The following is a 25,349-nucleotide window of genomic DNA, read 5'->3' on the forward strand; positions in this document are numbered from 1 at the left end:
AAGCACCCACAAGGTGTTCATTTATTCCTGTACGAGCGCGTATCAAGTAAATGCTGTGTGCTGGGCACTTTGAGGTAGGAGGGTACCACCGAGAACGAAACAGGTATTTGCACAGAGGGGCCAGGCCGATGGGGGATTCAACTGATAATGACAGTGATGCTGTATTTACCCTGCGTGTAATCTCTAATTTCTCCAAGAAGTGTTTGCAGGTCAGCTGCTTCTCTCAAACAGCCTCACAGGTCATTGGGTAACAATCAGCTTGAGTCAGATGAAACCCATCTATTGTGGAGTAAAATTTTAATTGTCCAGATTCCTCAGTGGCCCGGCAGGGGATCCTTGGATTCTCAGTCTCTGGTGCTTTGTGAACTGTGGCCCTGCTGATCGCAGGGAGCTGCATGGCAACAAGGCCACTGTACCCTGTAAACCAATTCAGTTTGTCACCTCACTTGACATACTTCACCTGTGCTCATGCCTGTTTGGAAATCTGCAACTTTGGCTCGTAGTGGCAAAAGCTAACATATGTGTGGAGTTCACCAGTTAGCTTCATTCCATTTGAGGGGATCACTTGGGGCCGAGTTCTCGCAGCTCTGACAGCTCCATCCTCGGGGGTGGAGGGCAGTGTGTTGCGGATGGGCTGGTGGGGGCATTTGAAAAGTTTAAGACGTATCTGATTTTTTTAGCAGAATGTTTTATAATTTTTTTAAATGTCAACTAAGTTGGTTTTAGAAAAAGGAAGAGGGATGATTACTCAGCTAACTTCTTTGAATGAGATTTGTGGCCAAAAGTTTCATCTTTTCAAAAATTTGGAAACCTGATAAAAGCACATTATCACTGAAATTGTTTAAGCTTAATTCTGAAGTTCATGACTGTTTTCTGTCTGGATTCTGTTTGTAAGAATCTTCGGGGGCTTCCCTGGTGGCGCAGTGGTTGAGAGTCCGCCTGCCAATGCAGGGGACACGGGTTCGAGCCCTGGTCTGGGAAGATCCCACATGCCGCGGAGCAGCTGGGCCCATGGGCCACAACTACTGAGCCTGCGTGTCTGGAGCCTGTGCTCCGCAACAAGAGAGGCCCGCGCACCGCGATGAAGAGTGGTCCCCGCTTGCCGCAACTAGAGAAAGCCCTCGCACAGAAACGAAGACCCAACACAGCCATAAATAAATAAATTTTTAAAAAAATGCAAACCTTTAAAAAAAAAGAGTCTTCGGGATAAGAAAGGGGATACAGCCAGGGCTAGCTCCATGTCACGTGTGTTCTGAGACTCTGATGATAGCCAAATTGGCAGTCTTCTCTAAGGATGTTTGGGACGATCTACTTTTAGCAGGAAAAATGGTTGGGACCAGAGTGTTGACAGTAGTTCTCGTCTGTTGCCCTAAGCATCGCCCTCATGTGTTGGCCTTGTATGGGGGATGCCACTCACGTGGAAACTCCCCTCGAAGATTTAGGGATTATTAATCCAACACACATACACATTACAAAAGTGACTACAGTTGATTTTGCTTAGATTACTACTCATGACTGTTGAAGAAAAAAAATTTAAACCCTATGAAACTATTTAAGAGAAATAAATTTATCACACAAGTCATTTTGTCTAATACGCCATAGCAGACAGTCATCTCTAATTTCACTTTTAAACCTTTTTCCCTCATTTTTCAGTTTCCAGTAAATTCATACCACCCACCTCCCAGGAAAAAATTCTATTAACTCCCTGGCCGCCCGCCAGGCTGGGAAGTTTGTGTTGGTCTCTGCGTTGCACTTTCTTGTGTTTACCATCTGTGCCCTGATTGGAAATACTGTATTCGTCCACAAGATGAACCTTGCAGGTTGAGTTTAAAAATTTTAATAGCTTTAAAAATATCGAGCCTTTCTTTCTGACCAAATGGTAGGTTTATTCTTCGCATCCAGAAAATGTATCCAGATTCTTTCATGTTGGCTTCCATCGTTTTGTATTCTTGCAGCGAGTTATTTGATCTTATCTGCTTTTCAAAACTCACAGTTCATTTTGCATAAACTTTCCATTGTATTTCAGTTTAGCTGGATAGGATAGCAGTGGGTGAATATAGGAATCCCACATCGATGGTTAACGAGGTGGCTTTATTGATTTAAATTTCCTTATATGGAGGCCTGAGTCTTCTTGCTCACGTTTACATTTCTCTATAAAAGATTTAGAAAACAAAGGAAAGAAAATTAATCACTTATACTTCTCTAGTACTGTCACTGTAAACTTCCTGATGTATCTCCCATTAATCTTTTTCTGACAGCTCTTTTAAATGTCAATATAGTGATCATATACATAAAATTTATTTACTGCCTTCTTTAATGTAAAATCTTATAACAAGGCTCTTGCAACATTGCAAGTAGACTTCAAAATCACTTTTTAAAAATATTTTATTCTGAAATAATTATAAAATAACAGAAAGTTATAGAAACTAGTACGGAGGTCCTATCTGCCCTTCCCCCAGTTCCTCCACTGGTAATATCTTGTATAACCGTACTACAGTATAAAAACCAGGAGTTTGACACTTGATGCAATCAACAGAACTTATGCAGATTTCACCAGTGTTACATGTACTCTTTTGTGTGTGTGTGTGGTTCTATGCAGTTTCATCACACGTGTAGATTCATGTAACCTGCACCACAATCAAGACAGAATTTTTCCATCTCCACAGAGATCCCTCCTGTTACTCTTCTATGCAACACACACACATGCACACGCGCACACAGTCCCTTACCTCTGGCAACCACTAATCTCCTCTTTTTCTCTAAGATTTGATCACTTCAAGATGTTACAAAGGGCTTCCCTGGTGGCGCAGTGGTTAAGAATCTGCCTTCCAATGCAGGGGACACGGGTTCGAGCCCTGGTCCGGGAAGATCCCACATGCTGCGGAGCAACTAAGCCTGTGCGCCACAACTACTGAGCCTGCGCTCTAGAGCCCACGAGCCACAACTACTGAAGCCCGTGCGCCTAGAGCCTGTGCTCCACTACAAGAGAAGCCACCGCAATGAGAAGCCCGCACACCGCAATGAAGAGTAACCCACAGCAACTAGAGAAAAGCCCGCGCGCAACAACAAAGACCCAAGGCGGCCAAAAAAAAAAAAAAAGATGTTATACAAATGGGAATCATATTGTTGATGAAAAATTAATCAATAGTCAATCTAAGAAAGAAATGGAAATTTTAACTTGAGCCAGTCTGAGGATTATTACCCTAGAGACAGTCTCTTAGAGAGCTCTGAGGACTGTTCTGAAGAGGTAAAGGGGAGGCCAGTATATACGTGATTTTGACAAAGGGGGTACATGCAATCAAGCACACATCTTGATAGAAGGTTACTGCTACGTACAAGGAAAAGACATCTTAGTTAATGGTTTCAGTGCTTTTGTAAGTATGGGAAGATGCAGGAATCCAGGTTCATAAAAAATTTCTCCTGAGAATATCTAACTCTCTGAGGGCCGGTTCTGCCCGTTTTCCCAGAGCACAGAGTGCCTCATCCTTACCTTTGTTCTGAATTCCTTTCAGGGTGTCTTGTAGGTCAGCAACTGCAGTGGCTAATGATTTGATTCTTGTAGAACTGGATGGTAGGCAACAGTCTTTATTTTGCAATCCCTTCCCTTTCAGGCTTAGTTTTGACCAAGATTTGGGAGGCATTTCCTGACCCATTTGCCCCAAGGCGCTAGGAATGCTCATCCCCAGGTCAGGGGAGGATTTTGTCGAGGGGTCACTCCATGTGCTGTTACTGGACTAGGCCCTGTTAACAGCAGCCAAAAGCCTGTGGACCACCTGTCTTACTGGTCTGCTATGGTCCAGGAAACAGTGCCCTCTTGTTGCTTCTTCCCAAATCTAGAGTTAACACTGTTACAATCATTGATCTTGTAGGACTATGTGTTTGATTAATCCTTTCAAGTCACCTAATCATTGTTATTTTTATCTGAGGCTCAGTCACACATTTAGTAATGCAAGAACCAATAATCTTGCAAAATCTTGTAAAAGAGGCAGAATACAAGTAATATAACTGGTAACATTAATAAGGTCATAAGTAGGTATTTAAGCTAAGAACTTCCCTTAGGTGTGGCCCAGGTTGTTTTACCAGACTGCTCAGCACCAATCACTACCTTTAAAGGAATCGATGTATTGGCATTGGACGGAAGGCTTGTCTGCACGTACAAGGCTAGTGGTGGGTGATCGTGACCCCTTACAGTATTGAGGAAAGAATGCTATCTTCTAAGGAGTTGTATGGCTGACACAGAAGGAGTAAATTTGATCTTCATGGCTGAGCTGGTATTACTGCCATTGGGGAGGTCTGGTTAATGTATAATGCCAGATGCACAGAGCAAACTAGAGGGGAGGGAGGAGGCCCAAACAGGCAGAGAAAACGTTTTATGTTTACATTTTTCTTGTCTTGCCTCAAAATAGGAATTTTTATTTCATCAGTATAAACATAATCTTTTGAGATTGGCTTTTTTCACTCAGCATCATTCGGCGGAGACACCCTCATGTCGTGTGTATCGGTAGTTTGTCCCTTTTTATTGTTGCTGGATGATGTGTCCCAGTTTGCTTAAGCATTTAAGTTAGAGGGCATCTGGGTTGTTTCCTGTTTGGGTGTAAGGCTGCTGTGAACTGTCACCTTCAGGTTTTTGTGTGAACCTACTCTTATTTCTCTGGGATGAACGTGCGAGAATGCAATTACTGGGTTGTACGGTAAGTTCGTGTTTCATTTTGTAAGAAGCTGCCTGACTGTTTTCCAGCAGCTAATCCATTTTCCATTCCCACCAGCTGTGGATGAGAGATCCAGTTTCCCTGCATCCTCACCAGTGTTTGATGTTATCACTATATTTTCTATTTTAGCCACTGATAGGTGTGTAGTGATATCTTATTTGCCTTTCTCTCATGGCTAATGATGTTGAATATATTTTCAGGTGCTTGTTTGCCATTTGTATATCTTCTTTGGCGAAATGACTGTTTATCTCTTTTACCCATTTTCTAATTGGATTACTTGTTTTGTTTTATTGTTGAGTTTTGAGAATTTTTATTTGTTATAGCTACAAGACCTTTGTTGCATAAGTGGTCTGCAGGTGTTTTCTTCCAGGCTATAGCTTCTCTTTTCATCTTCTTAGCAGAGTCTTTGCAGAACAAAAGTTTTAAATTTTGATTAAGTTCAATTTACTGATTTCTCCTTCTATGGATCATGCTTTGGAGATCATATCTAAGAATTTTCCCCTTATTCCTAGGTCCTGAAGCTTTTCTCCTAAAAGTTTTATAGTTTTATGTTTTACATTTAAGTCTGTGATCCATTTTCAGTTCATTGTATAAAACGGGATTTAAGTCTGTTTTTTTTTTGTTTTTTGTTTTGCCTTGGAGGTCCAGTGCTCCAACACCATTTGTTGAAAAGACTCTCCTTCCTCCATTGAATTTCTTCTTCAACCCTCTCAAAAATCAGTTGGGTGTATTTGAATGGGATGGGTTCACGCCCGGGCTCTCTGTTCTGTTCCGTTAGTCTGTGTGTCTGTCCTTCCACCAGTACCTCACCGTCTTGATTACTGTAGCTACGTTGTAAGCTTTAACATCAGTAAAGTGATTCCTCCCACTTTATTATTCTTTTTGAAAATTGTTTTTAGGGATTCTAGGTCATTTGCTTTTCCATATAAATTTTATTTTTATTTTTTTATACATCTTTATTGGAGTATAATTGCTTCACAATGCTGTGTTAGTTTCTGTTGTACAACAAAGTGAATCAGCCATGTGCATACATATATCCTATGGAGGTTCCTTAAAAAAACTAAAACAGAACTACCATATGACCCAGCAATCCCACTACAGGGCATGTACCCTGAGAAATCCATAATTCAAAAAGAGTCATGTACCACAATGCTCATTGCAGCTCTGTTTACAATAGCCAGGACATGGAAGCGACCTAAGTGTCCATCAACAGATGAATGGATAAAGAAGATGTGGCACATATATACAATGGAATATTACTCAGCCATAAAGAGGAACGAAATTGAGTTATTTGTAGTGAGGGGGATGGACCTAGAGACTGTCATACAGAGTGAAGTAAGTCAGAAAGAGACAAACAAATACTGTATGCGAACGCATATATATGGAATCCATATAAATTTTAGAGTAAGTTTATCTATATCTACAAAAAGCCTTGTTCAGATTTTGATGGGAATTGCGTTATACCTACAGATAGATGTTTGGAGAATTATACTCTTCACTGAGTCTTCCAATCTGTGAACGTGAATGTCCCTTCATTTTTTTACCTCATCTCTGATTTCGTTCAGTCGCGTTCGGTAATTTTCAGCACACAGATACTGTACGTGTTTTGTTAGTTTTCTCCTAAGTATTTCATTATTCTGGGAGCAACTGTAAGTGGTGTAATCACTTTTAATGCCTTTGTAAAATTTCATTCGGTGGATGTCATCATTTACTTAATTCTTCCACTGTTTGCTGGACATTTAAATTGTTTCTCATTTCTTCACTCTTATTAAAAACAACATTGTAACAAACAGCTTTCCATATTCAGATTGTTTTGATAAAGTCTGAGGAGTGAGATCCCTGGGTCGGACGGTGTGAGCGTGCGTGCCTCTTGGTGACCGTGGAGTTTGTGTGTGAATAAAAGCAGGCTTCCTGCTCAGTGCCCACCGATCTGCCCAGCTGTCCAGTGAGACCGGTGGCTTTCTGTTCGTAGTGGCATATATTTTTCCAAGACGTGGACTCAGTGGTTTTTAGATCCTTTCCTGCCTTGTGACTGATTACTCTCTGTCAAAATATAAAATTCTTTGTAGGGCACAGTCATTGTTTTCCCAAACGCATGACCTCATCCTGCACACTTGCCCACATGTTAAACTGTGCCGCCATCATTCCACTCACCCAAGTGGCGGCTTATGATCCTTTTGCAAGTTATTCCCATTTGCTAAGATGTTACCAGTTTGAATAATTCATCCTTATCTACACCCCACAGATTCTGCTTTGTCCGCCCTCATGCAGATCACAAACATGCCTGCTCATGAGAGGGGCACCAACATCACTTTTTTTTTTTTTTTTAATGAATTTATTTGTTTATTTATTTTTATTTTTGGCTGCGTTGGGTCTTCATTGCTGCGCGCAGGCTTCCTCTAGTTGCGGCGAGTGGGGGCTACTCTTGGTTGTGGTGTGTGGGCTTCTCATTGCGGTGGCTTCTCTTGTTGCAGAGCACGGGCTCTAGGTGCATGGGCTTCAGTAGTTGTGGCACACGGGCCCAGTAGTTGTGGCTCACAGGCTCTAGAGCACAGGCTCAGTAGTTGTGGCGCACGGGCTTAGATGCTCTGTGGCATGTGGGATCTTCCCGGACCAGGGCTCGAACCTGTGTCCCCTGCATTGGCAGGCGGATTCTTTGAGGAAGAAGTGATCTCTACTTTGAGGAAGGGCTATAAATATAGATATTCCAGCATAAGACTTTCCCAATCATAGCGATCGGTTTTAGTAACTGTTGCTGTGTGTTTGTTGCACCATTAAAAAAAAGCCTGTTACTTTAGCAGTGTTTTCTTTGCAGAAACCAAATGGCCCTTCTCCACATAAGTGTTGCTTAGAGATGCCTAATCAGTGCCTGCCCACTGGACACGAGTGTGCAGTGTACTGGGCTGTGGTACCCGAGCCAGGTGTCTTCAGAGGACGTCTGAGTGATTGGATGGATACAGCGCAGAGCTTTCGCTATAGTTTGGTGTTTACCCTTGAGTCACTGTTTATGCCTAGTGTGCCAGTGGGCGCTGGAGGACCTGTACTTTCGTTACAATCTGTACCTTTGACTTAAATGTTCCCATGCACAGATTTTCAGTGATGCTCTTCCCGGTAGAGCAAGAAAAACACAAACAATCCACTGGACTTTGAATGTTCACATTATCTTTGAGAATATTCTTGCCCTTTTGAACATTCTTACCTACCATCTGACGACCAGCTTTGAATGCAAAGAAATTCTTACGGATGGTTCTGGAGGACCTTTGGTTTCATACCTGAAGAGAAAAATAAATGAAACCTTTGTAATGATGCTGGTAGATGTTCTGCCGCTAATTACGTGTCCCTATGAGTCTGTCACCTTTTACTAGAGAAGGAGCACGAGCTGGCCTCAGGCAATAGTGAGAATTGACGTCCAGCTGTCTGTACAGGTGGCTCAGCCCGTTTTTGTTGTGGAGAGAGCACAGTTGTGAGCGGGGAATGCTGGGCCTTCCGCTGACAATAGATGCAGAGACTTGGAACAGAAAACAGCCTGGCAGGAGGGACGCATCCCACGGACACAGAGTCCCTGACACCAGCTGACTTCAACACGTCCTCACCTCTGTCAGAAACATCACAGTTTTCAACAACTTGTTCTGATAGAGATATTTACCGAAATGTTGATTTTGAAAAAAAAAATTGGATATCAAGTCAGAAATACATAAATAATTAAGTCTTGGAGATGATGATATTCAGATAAGTGAAATTTTCCCTTTTCTGGAAACAAACATGAAGCTGGCCCAGTCGATCTCACTGGGATGAGACTATAGTTACACCGATAGTGGGTGATCGTCGCGGAGGTTTTTCGTTTGGGAATTTCAAGCCCACGTTGTCAGCTTTTCTTAACTCTCGGTGCAGCCTCTCTCTCTCTCACACCACACATCTCAGATCCGAAGTGACAATGTTCTGAGTCTGAGGACGGATGGGAAAGGGTGATAATTGCCTGTTCGGTGCACGGCAGGCAGGCAGCCTGGTATCATTTTATCACCCTCTTTACTCGGCACTATTTTTAATGTTGTACTAAAGAATAAAGACTCAGCCCCGTCAGCACACATCCCACTGCCCCAGGACAGACACTGTCCCCATACAGAGCTGTGTGTCCCGTAAGGAAGCTTCTCTGCGGCGGGACCTAGCGACATACGTTTCCATCCACAGTTTTGAGGCTCTTTGGCGATTCCTCAGTGCCTCTTGACAAATGCAGATAACGACTTCCTCATCCTTGTGCAAAGTGACTCTTTACAAAGCACATCCTTAAAGGTGGCTTTCCAGATGAGATGGAAATTGTCAACGGCCACATCTAGAACCTGCGCCTGAAACACCACACCCAGGTACCAGGGCCTCTGTCACTGCACAGCTCACGTTCCACAGAACGTTGCTTTCTCAGGGGGCTCAAGGATTGATGGAACTTACTAGAATTAACCCACCTGAGGGTCGTCGAGGTGTCAGAACCTGGGAGCCTGCAGCCTGTGTGCTTGTGGGGCGCCTGTGTCCTCCCCTCTCTGTGCAAGAGGCCCCTGCAGAAACGCTGTTCCATCTGCCCGCCACCGCTATAGTCACAGCTTCCAGGGCGTCCAATTTGCATAGACTGTGATTTATAAAAATACCAGCAGACCGAGAGGCTTTCAGAAGGATGGAAGGGAAGATGATTTGAGGGAACGACAGGCAATGAGGGCAAAGAAAGAAGCCGTGAGGGGTGGCACTTTCATTTAAAAACAGAGGGAAAAGTCCACCTTGCCTTTAATAACAAAACTAATAAAAGGGAGGTAGAGGGCAAAAGTCTGGATGGGAAGGAAAAGCCAGAGAATAAATATGAGACACGTCTTGGTTGTTTCTCCTCCCCTCTCCTCTGAGTTTCTTCAGTTCCCCCTGCTGTGATGTATGAGTCCCAAGTTCAGCCCAGTTCAGACCCTGAGGGGCTTCAGGAGCAGCTCAAGGTTTCTTTCTGAAGGTGGACACGCCTGGCTGGTTGTCCCTGCGTGTGAGTTACTGCCGTGACTGCCCTGGGGGCTGGGTCACTTTCTTTGGTAGAAAAAGGGAAAATGCCATTCCAAGATGCATGAGAAAAGAGTGCCCTGCATGCACTGCACGATCTGTCCCTCGGGGAGTTGCAGCATCCAGGCGGGCATTGCACCAGGTGGGTCTGCGGTTCAGGCCCTGGACCTCGCCCCCCCACCCCCCCGTTCCCGGTGGACCCCAGGCAGGGGCCACCGCTCCATGCATCGTCCTTCTCCGGAATCTCAGAGCCGCTGCCTCCGGCCTCTGGTTTCCTCCAGCGTTTTCCTTTTTCGTTCCCTTGCCCCTGTGCCTTCACGCAGGGTTTGTTCTTCTTCCGTGGGCCGTCCTTGTTCTGTCTAGAGGCCAGCAAGTGCCCGTAGAACCAGCTGGAGTCCCACTCTCGTTGGGGAAGTGTCGCCATCCTAAATGCCTTAGCTTATATTTAGCCCTTTGGAAACGGAGTGGAAACTTTCAGTAGAAATAGTTTCCCGAGGAACCGATTGGACCAGTGCAGCTGGCCCTGTAACTGCATCTCACGTTTGCTCACGCCAGCGGGAGCAGACGCACTGGCGGGGACGTGTGAAGGGCAATTTAAGGAGCAGAGAGGAGTCTGCAGTGCGTGACCCACCGCGTCTCAGAAGCTTCCTCGGGCGGGTGGGAGCGGAAGCCGCGCTGCCCGGAGCCTGCGTCCCGTCCGGGCGCCGGGAGGTCGGGATCTGCTTGTGGCTCGGCCCCTGGGTTCCCTTGGAGAAGCCACCGGACCTGCCTGGAAGGAGGTGGTTCCTCTGGCTCTGAGTCTGAGGCTCACGCCTGGTCCTTCTGCCTTGTGTTATAACGTGTGCACGGCCGTCTCCTCGGGGGTCTTTGTAGTGAATGGCCTGTGTCGTTGGTTCTGGACGCTTTACTGGGGTGGGGTGCGCCTCCCCGAGGGACTTTTCAAGGGTCCCCGGTCTTCACTCCCTGGAAGAGACAGATGAGCTACTTGGCGACTTCTCTCCACTTTCAAAGCATTTCTGAACTTTGTTCCTAGCAGTACGGTGGGCTAGCTGTGGTGAGCCCTCTTGCTAAAAACAATTGAAAGTATGGATAAAATACCTCTTTTAAACAGTTAAATGCATTGACGAGCTGGGAAGTGGTAGGAAATACCCAGAGGCCATGCCCCGGGTCAGAGCAGCTGACAGGGCAGAGGGCCAGCGACAAATTGCCAGGCTTGCCCCGTAGCCCTACCCCCTGCCCGCATCGAGCGGAGGCCCCGGGAGGCTCCCGGCCCCTGAGGTCTCCCTGACTACACGCGCACTCAGGACCTCACCTGGGCGGAGCCTCACGTCTGGAGCTCTGGGGGCAGGTCCAGACCTGAGAGCTGCCGGCGTTCAGATGGTAGCACAAAGCCCCGAGGCAGGACTAGGTCCCGAGGGGGGATGACGGGGAGGAAGAGCCGGGGTCCAGGGGACGTTGGGAGACAGGGAGATAAGGAGACGGGAGAGAGGGGGGTGTCGGGAGCCCCGGGGGGCGTGATGTCCTGGAATCCAAGTGAGGGAAGTGTTTCGAGGAAGACGGGGTGATGGATGGTGCCCAGTGCGGCGGACCCTGAGGTCTGACCCCTGGGTTGAGCCCCGTGGAGGGTCTTGATGACTTGACGAGGTGGAGCGAGTGGGTGGCGGTGGGTGTGAGAGAGGAGAGGAGGGAAGTGGGGCAGCGAGTGTGGAAATCCCTTCAAAGAGCTGGTGGGCGGCGGTGGGACCACGCAGTCCGTGTTTCCTGAGAAGGATGCGGACAGGACAGCCTGTTTGTGTGCTGCAGGGAACCACCCTGCAGGACGGGGAGTGGGGCTCCAGCTGAAGCCCCGTCCTTCGCAGAGATTCCAGGCTCCGTAGACCCGCCCGAGGCCTGGAATCTGCATTTTTAACGAGTTCCCTGGTGGTCCTGATGCAGGGGCGCCACGGGCACAGCCTCTGGAACAAGATGTCATTCCCTGGCAAGGGCGCCCTGTTTCGGGGTCTAGAAGAGGGAGCTGTGGTGCCCTGATGGGAGATGCCTCGAGATGTCGGCCTCTGCTGACCTGAGCTCCCGGCGGGACCCCCGAAAGCCAGGCTGCAGTTCTCCAGCCACCGCTGCGTTAGCAGCGCCCGGAGTGGGACGGGGTTAGCCTGGCAGGACTTGCTCGGAGCGAGTCAGAGTTTCGGTGATTTCCTTGTTCTTTTCTGCACTTTCACGAGTCACCTGTTTAATAACTTATTCTTTGCTCTTTCTGAGAAGTGATATCCTGCATGCAAATCAGTGATTTCTAGAATGACCTGTCCCCCTTTTTTGGAGACAAAGCTAACACTTGCCCGATTTTTATTTTCTACGTCTTTGTCATTAATATTTCACAACTTTTTTTTTTTTAACCTCTTTATTGGAGTATAATTGCTTTACAATGGAGTGTTAGTTTCTGCTGTATAACAAAGTGAATCAGCTATACATATACATATATCCCCATATGTCCCCCCTCTTGCATCTCCCTCCCTCCCACCCTCCCTATCCCACCCCTCTAGGTGGTCACAGAGCACCGAGCTGATCTTCCTGTGCTATGCGGCTGCTTCCCACTAGCTATCTATTTTGCATTTGGTAGCGTATATATGTCCATGCCACTCTCTCACTTCGTCCCAGCTTACCCTTCCCCCTCCCCGTGTCCTCAAGTCCATTCTCTACATCTGCGTCTTTATTCCTGTCCTGCCCCTAGGTTCATAAGAACCTTTTTTTTTTTTTTTTTTAGATTCCATATATATGTGTTAGCATACTGTATTTGTTTTTCTCTTTCTGACTTACTTCACTCTGTATGACAGACTCTAGGTCCATCCACCTCACTACAAATAACTCAATTTCGTTTCTTTTTATGGCTGAGTAATATTCCATTGTATATATGTGCCACATCTTCTTTATCCATTCATCTGTCGATGGACACTTAGGTTGCTTCCATGTCCTGGCTATTGTAAATAGAGCTGCAATGAACGTTGAATATTTCACAACTTTTAATCTGCGTTTACTTTTCATAAATATTCTCCCTTTAATGACACGAAAAGCGGATGATTCAGAACAGAGGAAATTACCTTCCCAGGTGACTTCGGTGCGGGCAGAGCATGGAGGGCACTGCGACAGGTCCCCTCCGGCCGTTTCCATCACTGTCCCTGGGTCTCTAATACCTGCACAGGAATTTCCTCCATCTGTCAGAATTTCAACAGGAAGTCTAAAATTCACTGTCATAAATTATTTTGTCCTATGTTGATGTCTTTTCAACAATTCATTTCTCTAGTTTTTCTCTCTCGCATTAGAACATTTTTGAAATCCTTGCTTACAGAGCAAGCGCCTGACCATGACACCAGGTTCTCCCCACAGATTTCTCAAGTTATTTAAAAAAGTACTCTTTCATAGGAGTTATGCTACAAACCAAATTTTTAGTGCTATATGTAGAGGGAACAGACTTTATTTTCTTAAGGGAATGGCATTAAAATCCACATAGAATTCTAGAAAAAATGACCTGCCTCATAAAAGGTAAAAGGCATTTATTTCAAAATGAAGCATAGACACTATTTTGAATCTGGTTGCCCTTTAAGGCGATAGTCACAGGATGAGTCAGAAAATATCACTGTCCGGTCTGGAAACAGTTAGAGGCAGACAGGCCCGGGCATGTTCCCCCGCTCCCATCTGGGTGTTTCCTGTGCACACAGCAATCAGCACTGGATTCCAGACCTTTTCTCTTTTTTTAAAAAAAATTCTTGGGAAAGAGGAAAACAAAATATCTCAAGCCAGTTCAAGCCAAAATGTCACTCTGAATGCAGAACTCTAAAACCTAAAATGTGAAACTCTTGGTTCCTTTTTCTATGGGTAGTTGAGAGTCTTTGCTGTTCAAGACCTTACTGATTTTAAATGAGACATGAGCTGCGTTGCAGCGTTATCAGGGAGCAGCCTGAGGTTTTAACGCCATTCCCGAGGCGGAGGTTAGGTATGTGCTTTGAGTGCGTTTGCTGTAAATACTTGGACAGCAAGAATCTACACAAAATAAAGCGTTAAGAGAGATCCGCTTCTAAGCCTTTGAGTCGAAATGTTCGGGCAGTGATGACTCGGGAAGGTGAATACTGACGCGTTGGTGGGATGCGCTGGGCTGGGGAGACCTGATGGCCTGGGTGCTGGGCTGCTTGTTCACAGGAGGGGTGAAGCGGGGCCCTGGGCGGGAATCCTGGGGTCCGGGGCACGGGCCCCTCCGGCGACGCTGCACTGCAGGAGCTGGGTCACCTGCCTGCCGAGGGGGGCACAGCGGGTTGAGTGACCTCCTGCACCTCCCCACAGAAAAACACCTACTTTACGGTTTTTCCATTTCAAATAGCTGGTGGTGGATAGGTGGCATACCCCCTTACAGGTGAAGTAATACGTCTCTGGGGACGGGTAGTTCTCTGATGAGAATTTGTAGTGATTTCTGCCAGTGTTTTAATTTAAAGATCAAGGGCTTTTCTTTCTTACTGGGAAGGCTTCTGGACTGGCAGAAAATCCTATCTGACTGCTTCTTCGGAAATATAATCTCTGGATGCCAATGAATCATTCTTTGCATTAGTTCTGGCAAAAATATAAGGGAGAGTAGAATAAGAAGAAGGAGAAGGAGAAAAAAAATCTGCATTTCACAAACGACTTCTGCCTATGGATCCTGTTGATAACCTTTTTGACCACAGCAGTGTAGACATTAAGACAGATTCTCAGAGGTTCGTTTTGTTCCATGGTTCCCACATTCCTCCCTGTCCAAAAGTTTGCCCAAACTGTTAAGAAGCAGAACGGATATCATTGAGATATTGGCAAGACCACATGACACAACTCCATGGGGAAAAGAAACAGTTAAAGGCTCACAGACGGAATCATTGGTATAAATAAGCAAGTTGATTTTGTAAAGCTCTGTGGCGTCACAGCTTTAAACTCCTATCCTGAAAATCCATAACATACCCGACTTGTTGTAACTTCAGAGGACGAATCCAGAGGAACCCCTTGATTTGTATTTTTGTCATTTTTCTCTTGCAGGAAGAAGGCATCGTGAAGGAGATTGACATCAGTCATCATGTGAAAGCAGGCTTTGAAAAGGCCGACCCTTCCCAGTTTGAACTGTTAAAAGTTTTGGGACAAGGGTCCTATGGAAAGGTAAGTTAGGTCCATGGTTCCCTCCAAGTGGGTCTCATTCCACTGGGGCTGGTCCCGCACGTCAGGGCGAAGCACTTGAACGTCTGGTGAAGGAGGCGGCAGAGGTGCCTCCTGAGCCCAAGGGAGAGGTGGCCCCGAGCTGAGGGAGTGAAAAGTACAGGCAGCGCCCACATGGTGGGTCCCGTGGTGGCTGGAGCTGGGGCCTCCGTTTGCCTGAAGCCCGTGACCGTGGAGTTGAGCTTAGGGACAGCACACACCTTCCCTCTCCTGTAGCTTCCGTGGGCCTTTAGTGTATCACCGTGCTGGCTAGGGTCCTTGAACTTGAGCCATGCATCTTTGGAAGTGCATACCCCACAAGTATTTCTCAAAAAGAAAGAAAAAGTAGGAGAACAAGGAAGAAAGGAACAGAGAAGGCAGCACCCTTCGGGACTGGTTCGTGTGACCGTCACCACGGAGTCAAGGAGGCTGGGACTGCAGGCTGGCTCCCCTCACCCTCCGTGTAAACTGTGCAGATATTTTGCCTGTCCAAGCCTCAGTTTCCCCATCTATGAAACGCACATAATGTGAACTACTTTCTATAATTATTCTATGGATTAAATAAGACATGACTCCTAGACGTCTAGCAATCGTGTACGATGAATCTGTGCACTAGAATTTTTTGTTTCCTTTCTTTTTCACCTTCAAATTAAAATGAAAACTGATTTCTCTCAGGAAATGAGAAATAGTTGTCTCTTTATATAGGGCCACATCCATATACAGCACGATCTCAGTACATCTTTCACGAGGATAAGTGAATTATTCCAGGGCAGTGCTAATATCTCTACGTCCTTGGTGTAACTGTTAGAAATTATACAGACTTATGATTTCTAGAACATCAGGGCCTGAGGTAAACCATGAAGCCAGCCTTTCCTAGAGTTTAAGCAGAACAGAGTCCTGGCTTTTTAAAGTAACTATTTTTGTATGGTATGTGGACATTCACCAAATTTCCCCCTTCATAGGACTTTGTGCCAAGATGAAATCCGGCGCGTGTCGATTTCATGTAGGATTAATAGTTTGTTAATGATGTTCTAGGTAATCTCTTACAGACCACGAAAATTTGATTGTTTGTGAAATCTCTCTTTTGGCATTCTTAAAAGGTAGAATGTCTTTTTATTTTATTTTTTCTTTTCCACACAATGTGGTACGGAACATGTGTTTATACTAATGTATCTACAGACATGTTCGTTTGAACCATATGAAATTACAAGTGTTCAAAATGTTGTGGCCTCCAAAAATGGCTATTTCATATGGTTTATAAGGCATTTATGAAAGTAGGGAAATGAAGATTTCAGGCTCTCAGGGTAAAAAGCTGTTACTAAAACATAGAGGCAGGCCTATTTATGTGGTAATGGACTGTCTTCCCATTAATTAGAAATGTTGGAAAAAGATGAAGCGGCGGCATAAGTCTTTCTCTAAGAACCATGACGTGGAAATAGGGACAGGCACGGTGCCCCTTGCTCCCTTTCAGAGACGCTGCCCACGAGTTGTTTCTTGAGGACACGTGGGGACCAGTGCAGCTGAATCACCTCTGTCCCCAGTGATGGAGATCACGACCCACCTCGCAGGCGAGGCCCAGGGCTGCTGGGTGGGCGCTGACTGACGCCCTGGCCTATTGCAGGACCCTGATTTCACTGAGCGCCCTCCCTCCAGGGTGCCTGGAAGCAGCAGAGATGGAAAATGCCTTCTAAGCTCAAGGAAAATGGATCTGAGCCTGTCCGTTCAAAACTCGACCGAACAAAAGCTACGATGCCCTGCTCAGAGATGTGGGTGTTAAAAATGAAAGGAGGAAAGACTTTTTCCAATTCCCTGCAAATTTTGAATTTCAACTTTGATTAAAAAAAAAATTCTTTGGGAAACAAGTGAAATCCTGGTGTTGGGCGGAATCCCCTTGGAATGACAAGCTTCGTAACACTCCACACTTTTCCTTCCCAGCCATCATTGTATGAGGCATAAAAAAGTCAAGTTTAAAAGATTAATATCTTCTGATATTAATAAATAAAGAGATAAATTAAGAGATTAAAAGTAAAATAAGTAAGTGAAGAGAAATAAAAGGAAGAGGCAGTGGCAACTCCTACAGATGTTTAACCTCCATTAACCACTGACTGACGAGCTCAACCACTGTCTGTGTGTTGGGCCTGGGCACCGGGTCAGGACCGTCGCGGACACTGGAGGTGAGGTTCAGGGTTCCCGGGGGCCGAGGCTGCAGTGCCGACCCAGCAGGGCTCTGGAAAGTTCCACCCAGAGGTCCCCTGGGAACGGTGGGCACTAGAGAACCACGATCACACATCTTATGTGTCCACACAGCACTGTTTGTTATGTATGTTTTATAAAAGCCAAACTAACGACAAGAGGGGGAAATCCATATGTCCTACCGCCCATATTATTTTATTCTTCATCTCTAAATGGAAATCACATGTCCTTATGCAGGAGTGTCTTCCTTTTCCTCAACGTAAGAGAGAAGAAGGGCACAACTACGTGTTTCCGTCCTGCAGGAAGCTCCTGTTAAACAGACGTCTCTTCTTGCAGAGACTCCAAAGGGCAGGGAGCTGGCGTGAACCTGGGCTCCGGGGTCACGTTCGCCCACCACCGGGTCCCTGCGTTCTTTCTCTCACCCCTTCAGTGACTGCAGCTGTTGGAGACACGGAAATGGATAAAATGCCACCAAGAACTCCTCGCTAATGCCTGCTGCTGGCCCCAGACTGCTCCTGGGAATCGTCCAAGTGACTCTATCCTCCGCCAGCACCCTTTACTCCCCTTTCCTCAGCCCCCGCTCTCCCCTTGGGCAGCTGGACAATTGATCGTTCCTGGAAAGGAGCAACGCTCAACCCCAAGGGGGGGCCCCGGCTTAGGGTTAGGGTCTCTCACAGGGATGTTTGAGGCTGGCCGCCTCAGGATTGTCCCCAGACGGGACCGCACAAGGGGCAGCGTGCACTGCCATCCCCACGCTCCGCCCTGCAGAGCCCAGGGAGCCAAGTAGCCCGTTTGCTGAAGGAATTTGCTGGGAATAACGGGGACAGTTTCTGGCCATTAGTAATTTGGTCAAACCATGATTATTTCAGTGATGGCCGGAGAGCAGGGGGTCGGTAGTGCTTGGGACCAGAGGAAGGCAGCCTATCCTTAACGGACAAGCAGGCAGTGGGAAAGCAGCGAAGCACTTTGAGAAATGGGGCAGAGGGTGTCCAAGTGTTAAAATGCATGATGCTGCCCAGATGTTCCCTGAGACCTTCAAGGAAGGTGGAAACAGAGCCTTCGCCCCCTCCCTGGCTCTTCATCTGCCCCTCGGTCTCCCCAGGCAGGTAAGGACCGGATTGTGATCCCACGTTCTGAGGTGGGATCAAACCCCAATGAGAAACGTCCTTGCTCCCCCGTGACTAAGCGGTGGGGTTTTTAAGAACAGGTCTGTAAATGTCTTCCTCTGGGGAAGGTTGGTACCCTGACGTCCTCTGGAAGTGTACGGCCGCCATCCACCTGGGTCGTGTGCTGGGAGGACACTGCAGACCAGTTGCCAGGCTCGTGTGTTGAGGGGACGCTGCAGGCCAGTTGCCAGGCTCGTGTGTTGAGGGGACGCTGCAGACCAGTTGCCAGGCTCTGGTTCTGAGACAGAGTTGAAAATCTCGCTCAGAGAATGAGGTAGTGATTTGGCTGATCGTGGTGATACATGGAGACTAGGGCAGCTTCAGGTGACACGGCATCTGTCTCCACGTGTGCTCACGGAAGGGCTTTGCAGAGTCTCGGCTGAGCTTCTGAAGAAGCAGCTCTAAAGATAAAACGCGGGAGCACACGAAAAGTCCCCTGGGTTAAGTGTTAAGAGATGCGGCAGCTGTCTTTGCCGAAATCGTCCAGTCGTTTGGGAACTTATCTCACTATATTAGAACGTGTTCCTGAATCACGTAAGGATGAAGAGGCGAGAGGTACGGGGTGCCTCGGACGGGGGGGCTCTCCCGGGGCAGGCAGAGGCACCCTCTTCACTCGTATTAAATCCACTTTTAAGTTGATGGTTACCATATATTGTTGTTTCTTTTGAAATGCGTTTGTCTCCTGTTGGGTGCTCTGCTCGCTGTAGGGCCGTTCCTGCTGCGTTTCTTGCAGGACCTGGCACGTGGCAGGAGCCTGACAAATATTGGTAGCGTGGAATTTTTTTCCTGTTAAAAGTAGAACTTCTTTTTTTTTTTTTTTTAATTTTTTAAAAATTTATTTATTTTATTTATTTTTGGCTGTGTTGGGTCTTCGTTTCTGTGCGAGGGTTTTCTCTAGTTGTGGCAAGTGGGGGCCACTCTTCATCGCGGTGCGCGGGCCTCTCACTATCGCGGCCTCTCTTGTTGCGGAGCACAGGCTCCAGTCGCGCAGGCTCAGTAGTTCTGGCTCACGGACCTAGTTGCTCCGCGGCATGTGGGATCTTCCCAGACCAGGGCTCGAACCCATGCCCCCTGCATTGGCAGGCAAATTCTCAACCACTGCGCCACCAGGGAAGCCCCTAGAACTCCTTTTTAAAACAGATGAATATAAATAGCCATTATTATCCGTCATCTCATTTTTATTAATAAAACCTGAGTTGCAATAAAAGAAAAAAGGTTGATGTGAAGTGATCCGTGCAAGATGTGCATCCTTGAAACTAAACCATCACGGTCAGATGCCATGTGAACATGGCCTTCCGTGTGGACTTGAGTGGACAGTCTTCCCTACTTCTGAATCCACGCATGTACCTCATATACATATTCACGTGTGAGTTCCTACGGAGCCCCCTTATATTGTGGGGAAGAGGCGGAGAGAGGAATGACAAGGGGGACAGAAAAGACCGACTCTGGATATTCCAAAGGCTCGACCTTCTGAACACACATTCTTCATATACCTGTCCTCATTTTTCTCCGTTGTCCCCTCGTTTTGAAAGAGGGGTTTTACTCTTGTCACTAGCGTTCCGATGACGAATGCCTCGTCTTGGGGCTAATGAGTCGTCTTCACTGCAGTAGGGTGGGTAGATCACTCTGTCCCACAGCCCCTGTGGGTTTGAACGCGTTCCGTGGCGACTGCACGCAGCCAAGCTCCAAGCACACGCGGGCAGCACCTGTGCCTTCTGGACGCACATGTCGTCTGCACCCGCGTCTCTGTCATGACAGCAGATTTTTGTGTCTATTGGTAAATACTGTTAGGAGAAGCAAATACTGTTGTTTCACCTGTGTGTACGGTGTTCTGTTCGTAACGGATACCCCAGGTTGGTTGGTTGGTTTTTTACGAATTTTGTTCAACAACTATGAATGTGACTTTTAAGTTCAGCCTCTCAGACAATTGTCTTTTCCTCCACGATACACGTCAAAATGTATCCCAGCAGATGTTGTGTCCACATGAGATTATGTAAGAGCCATTTAGAAACCAACTCCGTCCATAAACTTAAACTACTCAAAGCTAAAATTTGGGTGAAGAAAGCTCAAAATAAGAGAGCCTAGCTCATCTTGAGAGTCAGAGAGTGTCCTGTGTGGTTGGCAGTGACTCTCAGGGTGGCCTTCGCCTTGGGGATTTACAGGGCATATTTACAATAAACCAAATGACCTCCTGAAAACTTCTGAATAGTGTTTGTTTTTCTAAACAACTGGTCTTTTTTTAAAAGGAGTGTGCTATTCCCTCTGATATAAAATGTTTCATAGAAAGTGAATCGTGCGGAAAAAAATGCGATTCTTCATACGAACACGTAACATGGCTCCTCACAGGGTTGTAATAAATTAGATGAACTTTTCCTGACATCCCAGATGTTGGAGAAGATTTTACATTTAAGTTTTTCCTACAGTGTATTTATTTTATTGGAGTTTCCTAAACTCCCTGTGTATCCCCGTGTCAAATCAAATGAGGAAAATGAATTTACAGTCATATCAACTGCAGGTGTTCTGTGTTCTCTTTCTCAGGTGTTCCTGGTGAGGAAGGTCAAGGGGTCGGATGCTGGGCAGCTCTACGCAATGAAGGTTCTTAAGAAGGCCACCTTGAAAGGTGAGAGGTCACAGAGGGGGAGACACGTAACTGTGGTTTATCCTCTGCTTGTTATTGGGGGAAATAGACATTCTGTTTAGTGTTGCATGATTTCTGTATGTCGACATGTTACTCTCTGATTGATAATACACAATACAAGCATGTCCCTGAATATTTAACATAGCCCTGCAAAATTTCCACAGTCTTCAGAGGGAAAGCCATATTGTGTAAATACCATCCTCCACATATGCTCTGCTGTAACGTACCATTTGGGGAAAAGAGCATTGAGGAGGAAAGCAAAAGCAGGTTGTTTCGGCTGTATTGGGCAACAAATCAGCCTAAATTCATCCTTCAGACTGGATTGCTCAGTTTTAAACAAAATGTGATTCTCGGCTGTATTATTTCCCTTTCTGCCCCCGGACTGGGTTTTAGAAATTCAGTCCAACACCTGATTCCCTGCTTCTATACTCCTCCCCTCCAGAAAAGTATACGCACATAACGCAGGTCAGGGTAAGCTATTATCTAAAATCTCTATTCTAAGCTCAGGGTCATTTAGCCAGCAATACGTACAGCTGAGCACCAACTACATCTGCTCTGACCACCTCCTATTCACCCATTGGTGAGGGAGGGATCCCTGTCCTAAATAGTGCTAGAGGCCTGGGCACACAACACCTGGCCTGGGCAGGTGAGATGACAGAGTTTATCAGTCACCTATATTCATCACTGGGGGAGGAGGGCACTGCACACCATGCTGGGCCACGAGGGGCTGCACAGGAGCAGAGTGAGTTGCAGGCTTTGTAGTAACAAGAGGGTGGGGTGGCCCCTGGTTCCAGGGAAGATGTGATGGGCTTGTTTGAATAGTTCTGTGGGCTGGCAGGGAACTGAACGTGTTAGGTTAAAGACCAGATGGGGTACAGCTGGTCTGGCTTATAGGGAACCAGCGGGGTGGGGAGCCTTTCCTGCTAGGTGGGGGGCATATCTGTCAAGGGCAGGGGAACTCGTGGTTAAGCCTTTGGGGCCCATGAAACTCAGAGATGTCAAGGCAGCTCTTGAATTTTTAGGTCTTATATCACAACGTCCTCAGCACCTACATGCAGGGGACTGTACAAAAATATGTCATTCTCTGCCTTCAAGTCACTTACTGTCTAGCTGGTAAATAAGATATATTTTGAACCACATAGAACCAATAATATAGAACAATAAATGCATAGACCAAATATATATAGACCTAAACATTTTAGATACAAAGGAAGAAAAGAGTTCTTCCACACGAGGCCATTCAAAAAGGATTTAGAAGGTGAGCGAGACAATTCTTAAAGGATGGGTAAATATTTCTATAGAAAACAGCAATCACGTTGACATTGTCAGCACAACCCATGAAAGAAAATACAAAAACTGCCCACTTTGGTCAGACTGGAGCCTGCATCAGAATCACCTATGTGCGTTTGGGGAAAGTTGTTAAAAATAGATCCCAAGGCCCCACTTCTGACCTACTGGATTGTAATCTCTTGGGGCAGAGCCCAGAATTTGAGTTTTCTAACAAACTGTCCCAGTAATTCTTCTGTACACAAAAGTTTTGGGTTCTATGATATAGTTTTGGTTTTATAGTTTATTGTTGACACTGGAGATTTTAATTCAACAACATAATTTAAACCGTGCTATTTATAGTGAACGTTTTTTTATTGTCGCTATAATAATATTTCTAAAATTGTTTTTCGATTGATCGTGGCCGAATAGTCCAAAGACCCTCATAATAATATAATTTTAAAGAATTGTTCGTTAAAAGATGCATAGGAAACAAAGCAGGTTTTGACTTTCTATCCCCAACTTTGAATAAAATAATCTCTTCACTAAACAGTAGTTCCATAGAAATAGAAGATCAAATTAAACATTTGTTAGTTCAGGATCATCGGACTGTCTAAACAAGTGAACAGCTTCTCTGGCACTACCTCAAAAGTTAAATAGAGTTACCATATGACCCAACTATTCTAGCCTAGGTATATAACCAAGAGAAGCGGAAACATACATCTACACAAAAACTTGTACATGAATGTTCATAGCAGCACTAGCTAATTCACAGTAGCCAAAAAGTGGAAAAACCCCAAATATCCATGAACTCATGGATAAAGTATGGTACATCCATGCAGTGGAATATTATTTGACAATAAAAAGAAATGAAATACTGATGCGTGCCACAGCCTGGAGGAACCTTGAAAACATTATGCTGGGTAAAAAGAAGCCAGTCACAAAGTTTCCCATATCGTAGGACTCCATTTATGTGAACATCCAGAAGAGGCGAATCCACAGAGACAGAAAGTAGATTAGTGGTTGCCGGGGCCTGGGGGGTTAGGGAGACAGGGTGTGGCTTAATGACTATGGGGTTTCTTTTGGGGGTGATGAAAATGTTTTATAATTGACCGTGGTGATGGTTGCACAACTCGGAATATTCCAAAAACCATCGAATTGTGTACTTTGGGTGGATTGAGTGGTACATGAATTATATCTCGGTAAAGCTGTTATTTTTAAAATGAACAGCTGGTACGTAACATGGCCATTTGCTAAAACCCACTCTTTCATCCTCAAAGCATGGGGGTTTACTCTGTCAGACACAGAGCGGGCAGCTCCCTGTGGTTGAAGATGAGGGCAGGTCGAAGCAGAAGCCATGCCACCTCATCCTCTGACCAGATGGTTCCTGGTGATCCCCCGCCCATCTAACCTTCCATCGGCACATCTGATAACCTCACCAGCACGTGCTCAGTGCCCTTAAATTGCTCCCTTTCTCCTCAAGTTGTAACTGTTCCTTCTTTCCCATCAAATACCATCTCACCCTTTCCTGCCCCCGAAGGAGGAAGAGGGAGAAGTGGGAGAGAAATTGGAACCGTGGGAGAACTTGTGTGTTCACCCTGCTCTGGAGGCGTGAGATAGAACCAGGAGCTGGGCCGGCGCTGTCCTTGTTCAGCCCGTCCAGCAGCCTCAGCCTCGACCTCTTAGCGTGTGTGCAGACACGCGTCTCGGTGATCTCAGCTTCCATGGGAACGCAAGTCTCCACGTTTGTTTATGATCCGATCCAGTGTGTCCTTGAGAAAGTGCTCCTGATACAAGGTTACACGGATTAGGCAGGATATAAAACTGTGTTACAGAACGATAGTGATGTTGTTAAATGCATGCACGCCTCCATGTGTACAGGTAGATGCCTGTGTGTGTACAAATATTGAATATATGTCATGCTCATAGGAAATATGCCAAAACGAAAACACTCATAGGATTATTGGGAGCTTTTATTTTCTTCTCTGTGTTCTATATTTCAACTTTTCAACAAACATAGAACATGTTTGACTTTGTATAATATAAAGTTTTTTGTCTAATATTCCAGAACAATACGCTTGACTATGTAAAATCATTTTTACATTGTGAGAATGAGGCATATAAGCATAAAACTTACAAGCATAAAGTCAGAAAAACTTCCCACTTCCTAGTGCTCCTTTAAAAGCCAGCTTTTGAACCAAACGTTATTTTATATCATCTACTATTTTAGCTTTTCAAAATGGTCCATCACTAAAGAATATATTTTTTCCCCAGAAGTGCAATCAGAACTTATTTTCCTAAGAGAAAATATACAAGTTTTACAAAACAGCCCTTTGTGTGAGGTGGCGCTTGGACCCATGATAGGAGGACCAAGTACGTCCGTCACGGAGGCCAGGTCTCTGAGCCACCGAGGGGGCTTCTGAGCTTTCTAGACCTTCCTTTCTCCTCACTTGTGAAAGACGCCGGTTGCTTAGATTTGTTTTGGCTCCAACACCTCTGCATTCTGTTAGCCTGAGAGATTCGAATATTCGTAAGCCATCCTCCATCCTCAAAGCACCACCAGTTTGCAGGCTCATTAGTGAATCAGAAGAACCGGTTAGAAAAGAAATGTGGGTGAGAGCGGCGCCCTCCAGGAGTGCAGACCAGGAACTTCAGTAGCGAAATTATTTTGAAAAGGGGAAAATGGAGAGGGGGGGCGGAGGACTCATGGCAATGACTGCAAACCTCCGGATTGTTTCTCAGAAACGCAGACGGCTGTCCCGTGTACAGAAGGGAGTGTCCTCGTCATTTGGATTCCAAATAACTTGGCAAACGGATGATGGTCTCTGACAGCTCTGTTTCACCTTTAAATGGGTTTGGAGGGGTCAGGCGCCTGCCCCCGCCTTTCTTTAAAGAGGTGGCATGCCATTTCTACGGAAAATGCCAACTGCTGAAGCAGCTGGCAGTGTGCCGAGCAGGCGGGCGTGAGCCGCCCCCAGCCTAACCCGCAGCCCCCCTTGCGTGCGTGGATGGTGCTGCTTGTACCCCCTGTCGCTGAAGGACCCTTTCGATGTGTCCAGTGTCTCTAACTGACAAAGTTTCTGTATTCGTGACTCAACACTGAATTATCGCAGGCGACAGTTCTACGTAACAAATTCCAAACATAATGAGTTC

General features: G+C 46.0%; 1 protein-coding gene across 2 annotated transcripts in view; it reads left to right on the plus strand.

Annotated features, from left to right (window-relative positions):
• The window catches only part of RPS6KA2 (ribosomal protein S6 kinase A2), a 160,842-nt gene that overhangs the window by 57,302 nt on the left and 78,191 nt on the right, over window positions 1–25,349 (plus strand). Inside the window, exons 1-3 of one of the 2 annotated variants that reach the window (XM_068551252.1) lie at window positions 13,721–13,845; window positions 14,781–14,897; window positions 20,831–20,912. In XM_068551252.1, coding sequence (XP_068407353.1) covers window positions 20,882–20,912 — 31 coding nt within the window. In that variant the 5' untranslated portion in view covers window positions 13,721–13,845; window positions 14,781–14,897; window positions 20,831–20,881. Of the gene's footprint in view, window positions 1–13,720; window positions 13,846–14,780; window positions 14,898–20,830; window positions 20,913–25,349 lie in introns of those variants that run through there. The other variant, XM_068551251.1, reaches the window with a different exon arrangement.

This window comes from Eschrichtius robustus, chromosome 9, assembly GCF_028021215.1.
Source record: "Eschrichtius robustus isolate mEscRob2 chromosome 9, mEscRob2.pri, whole genome shotgun sequence".
NCBI lineage: Eukaryota > Metazoa > Chordata > Mammalia > Artiodactyla > Eschrichtiidae > Eschrichtius > Eschrichtius robustus.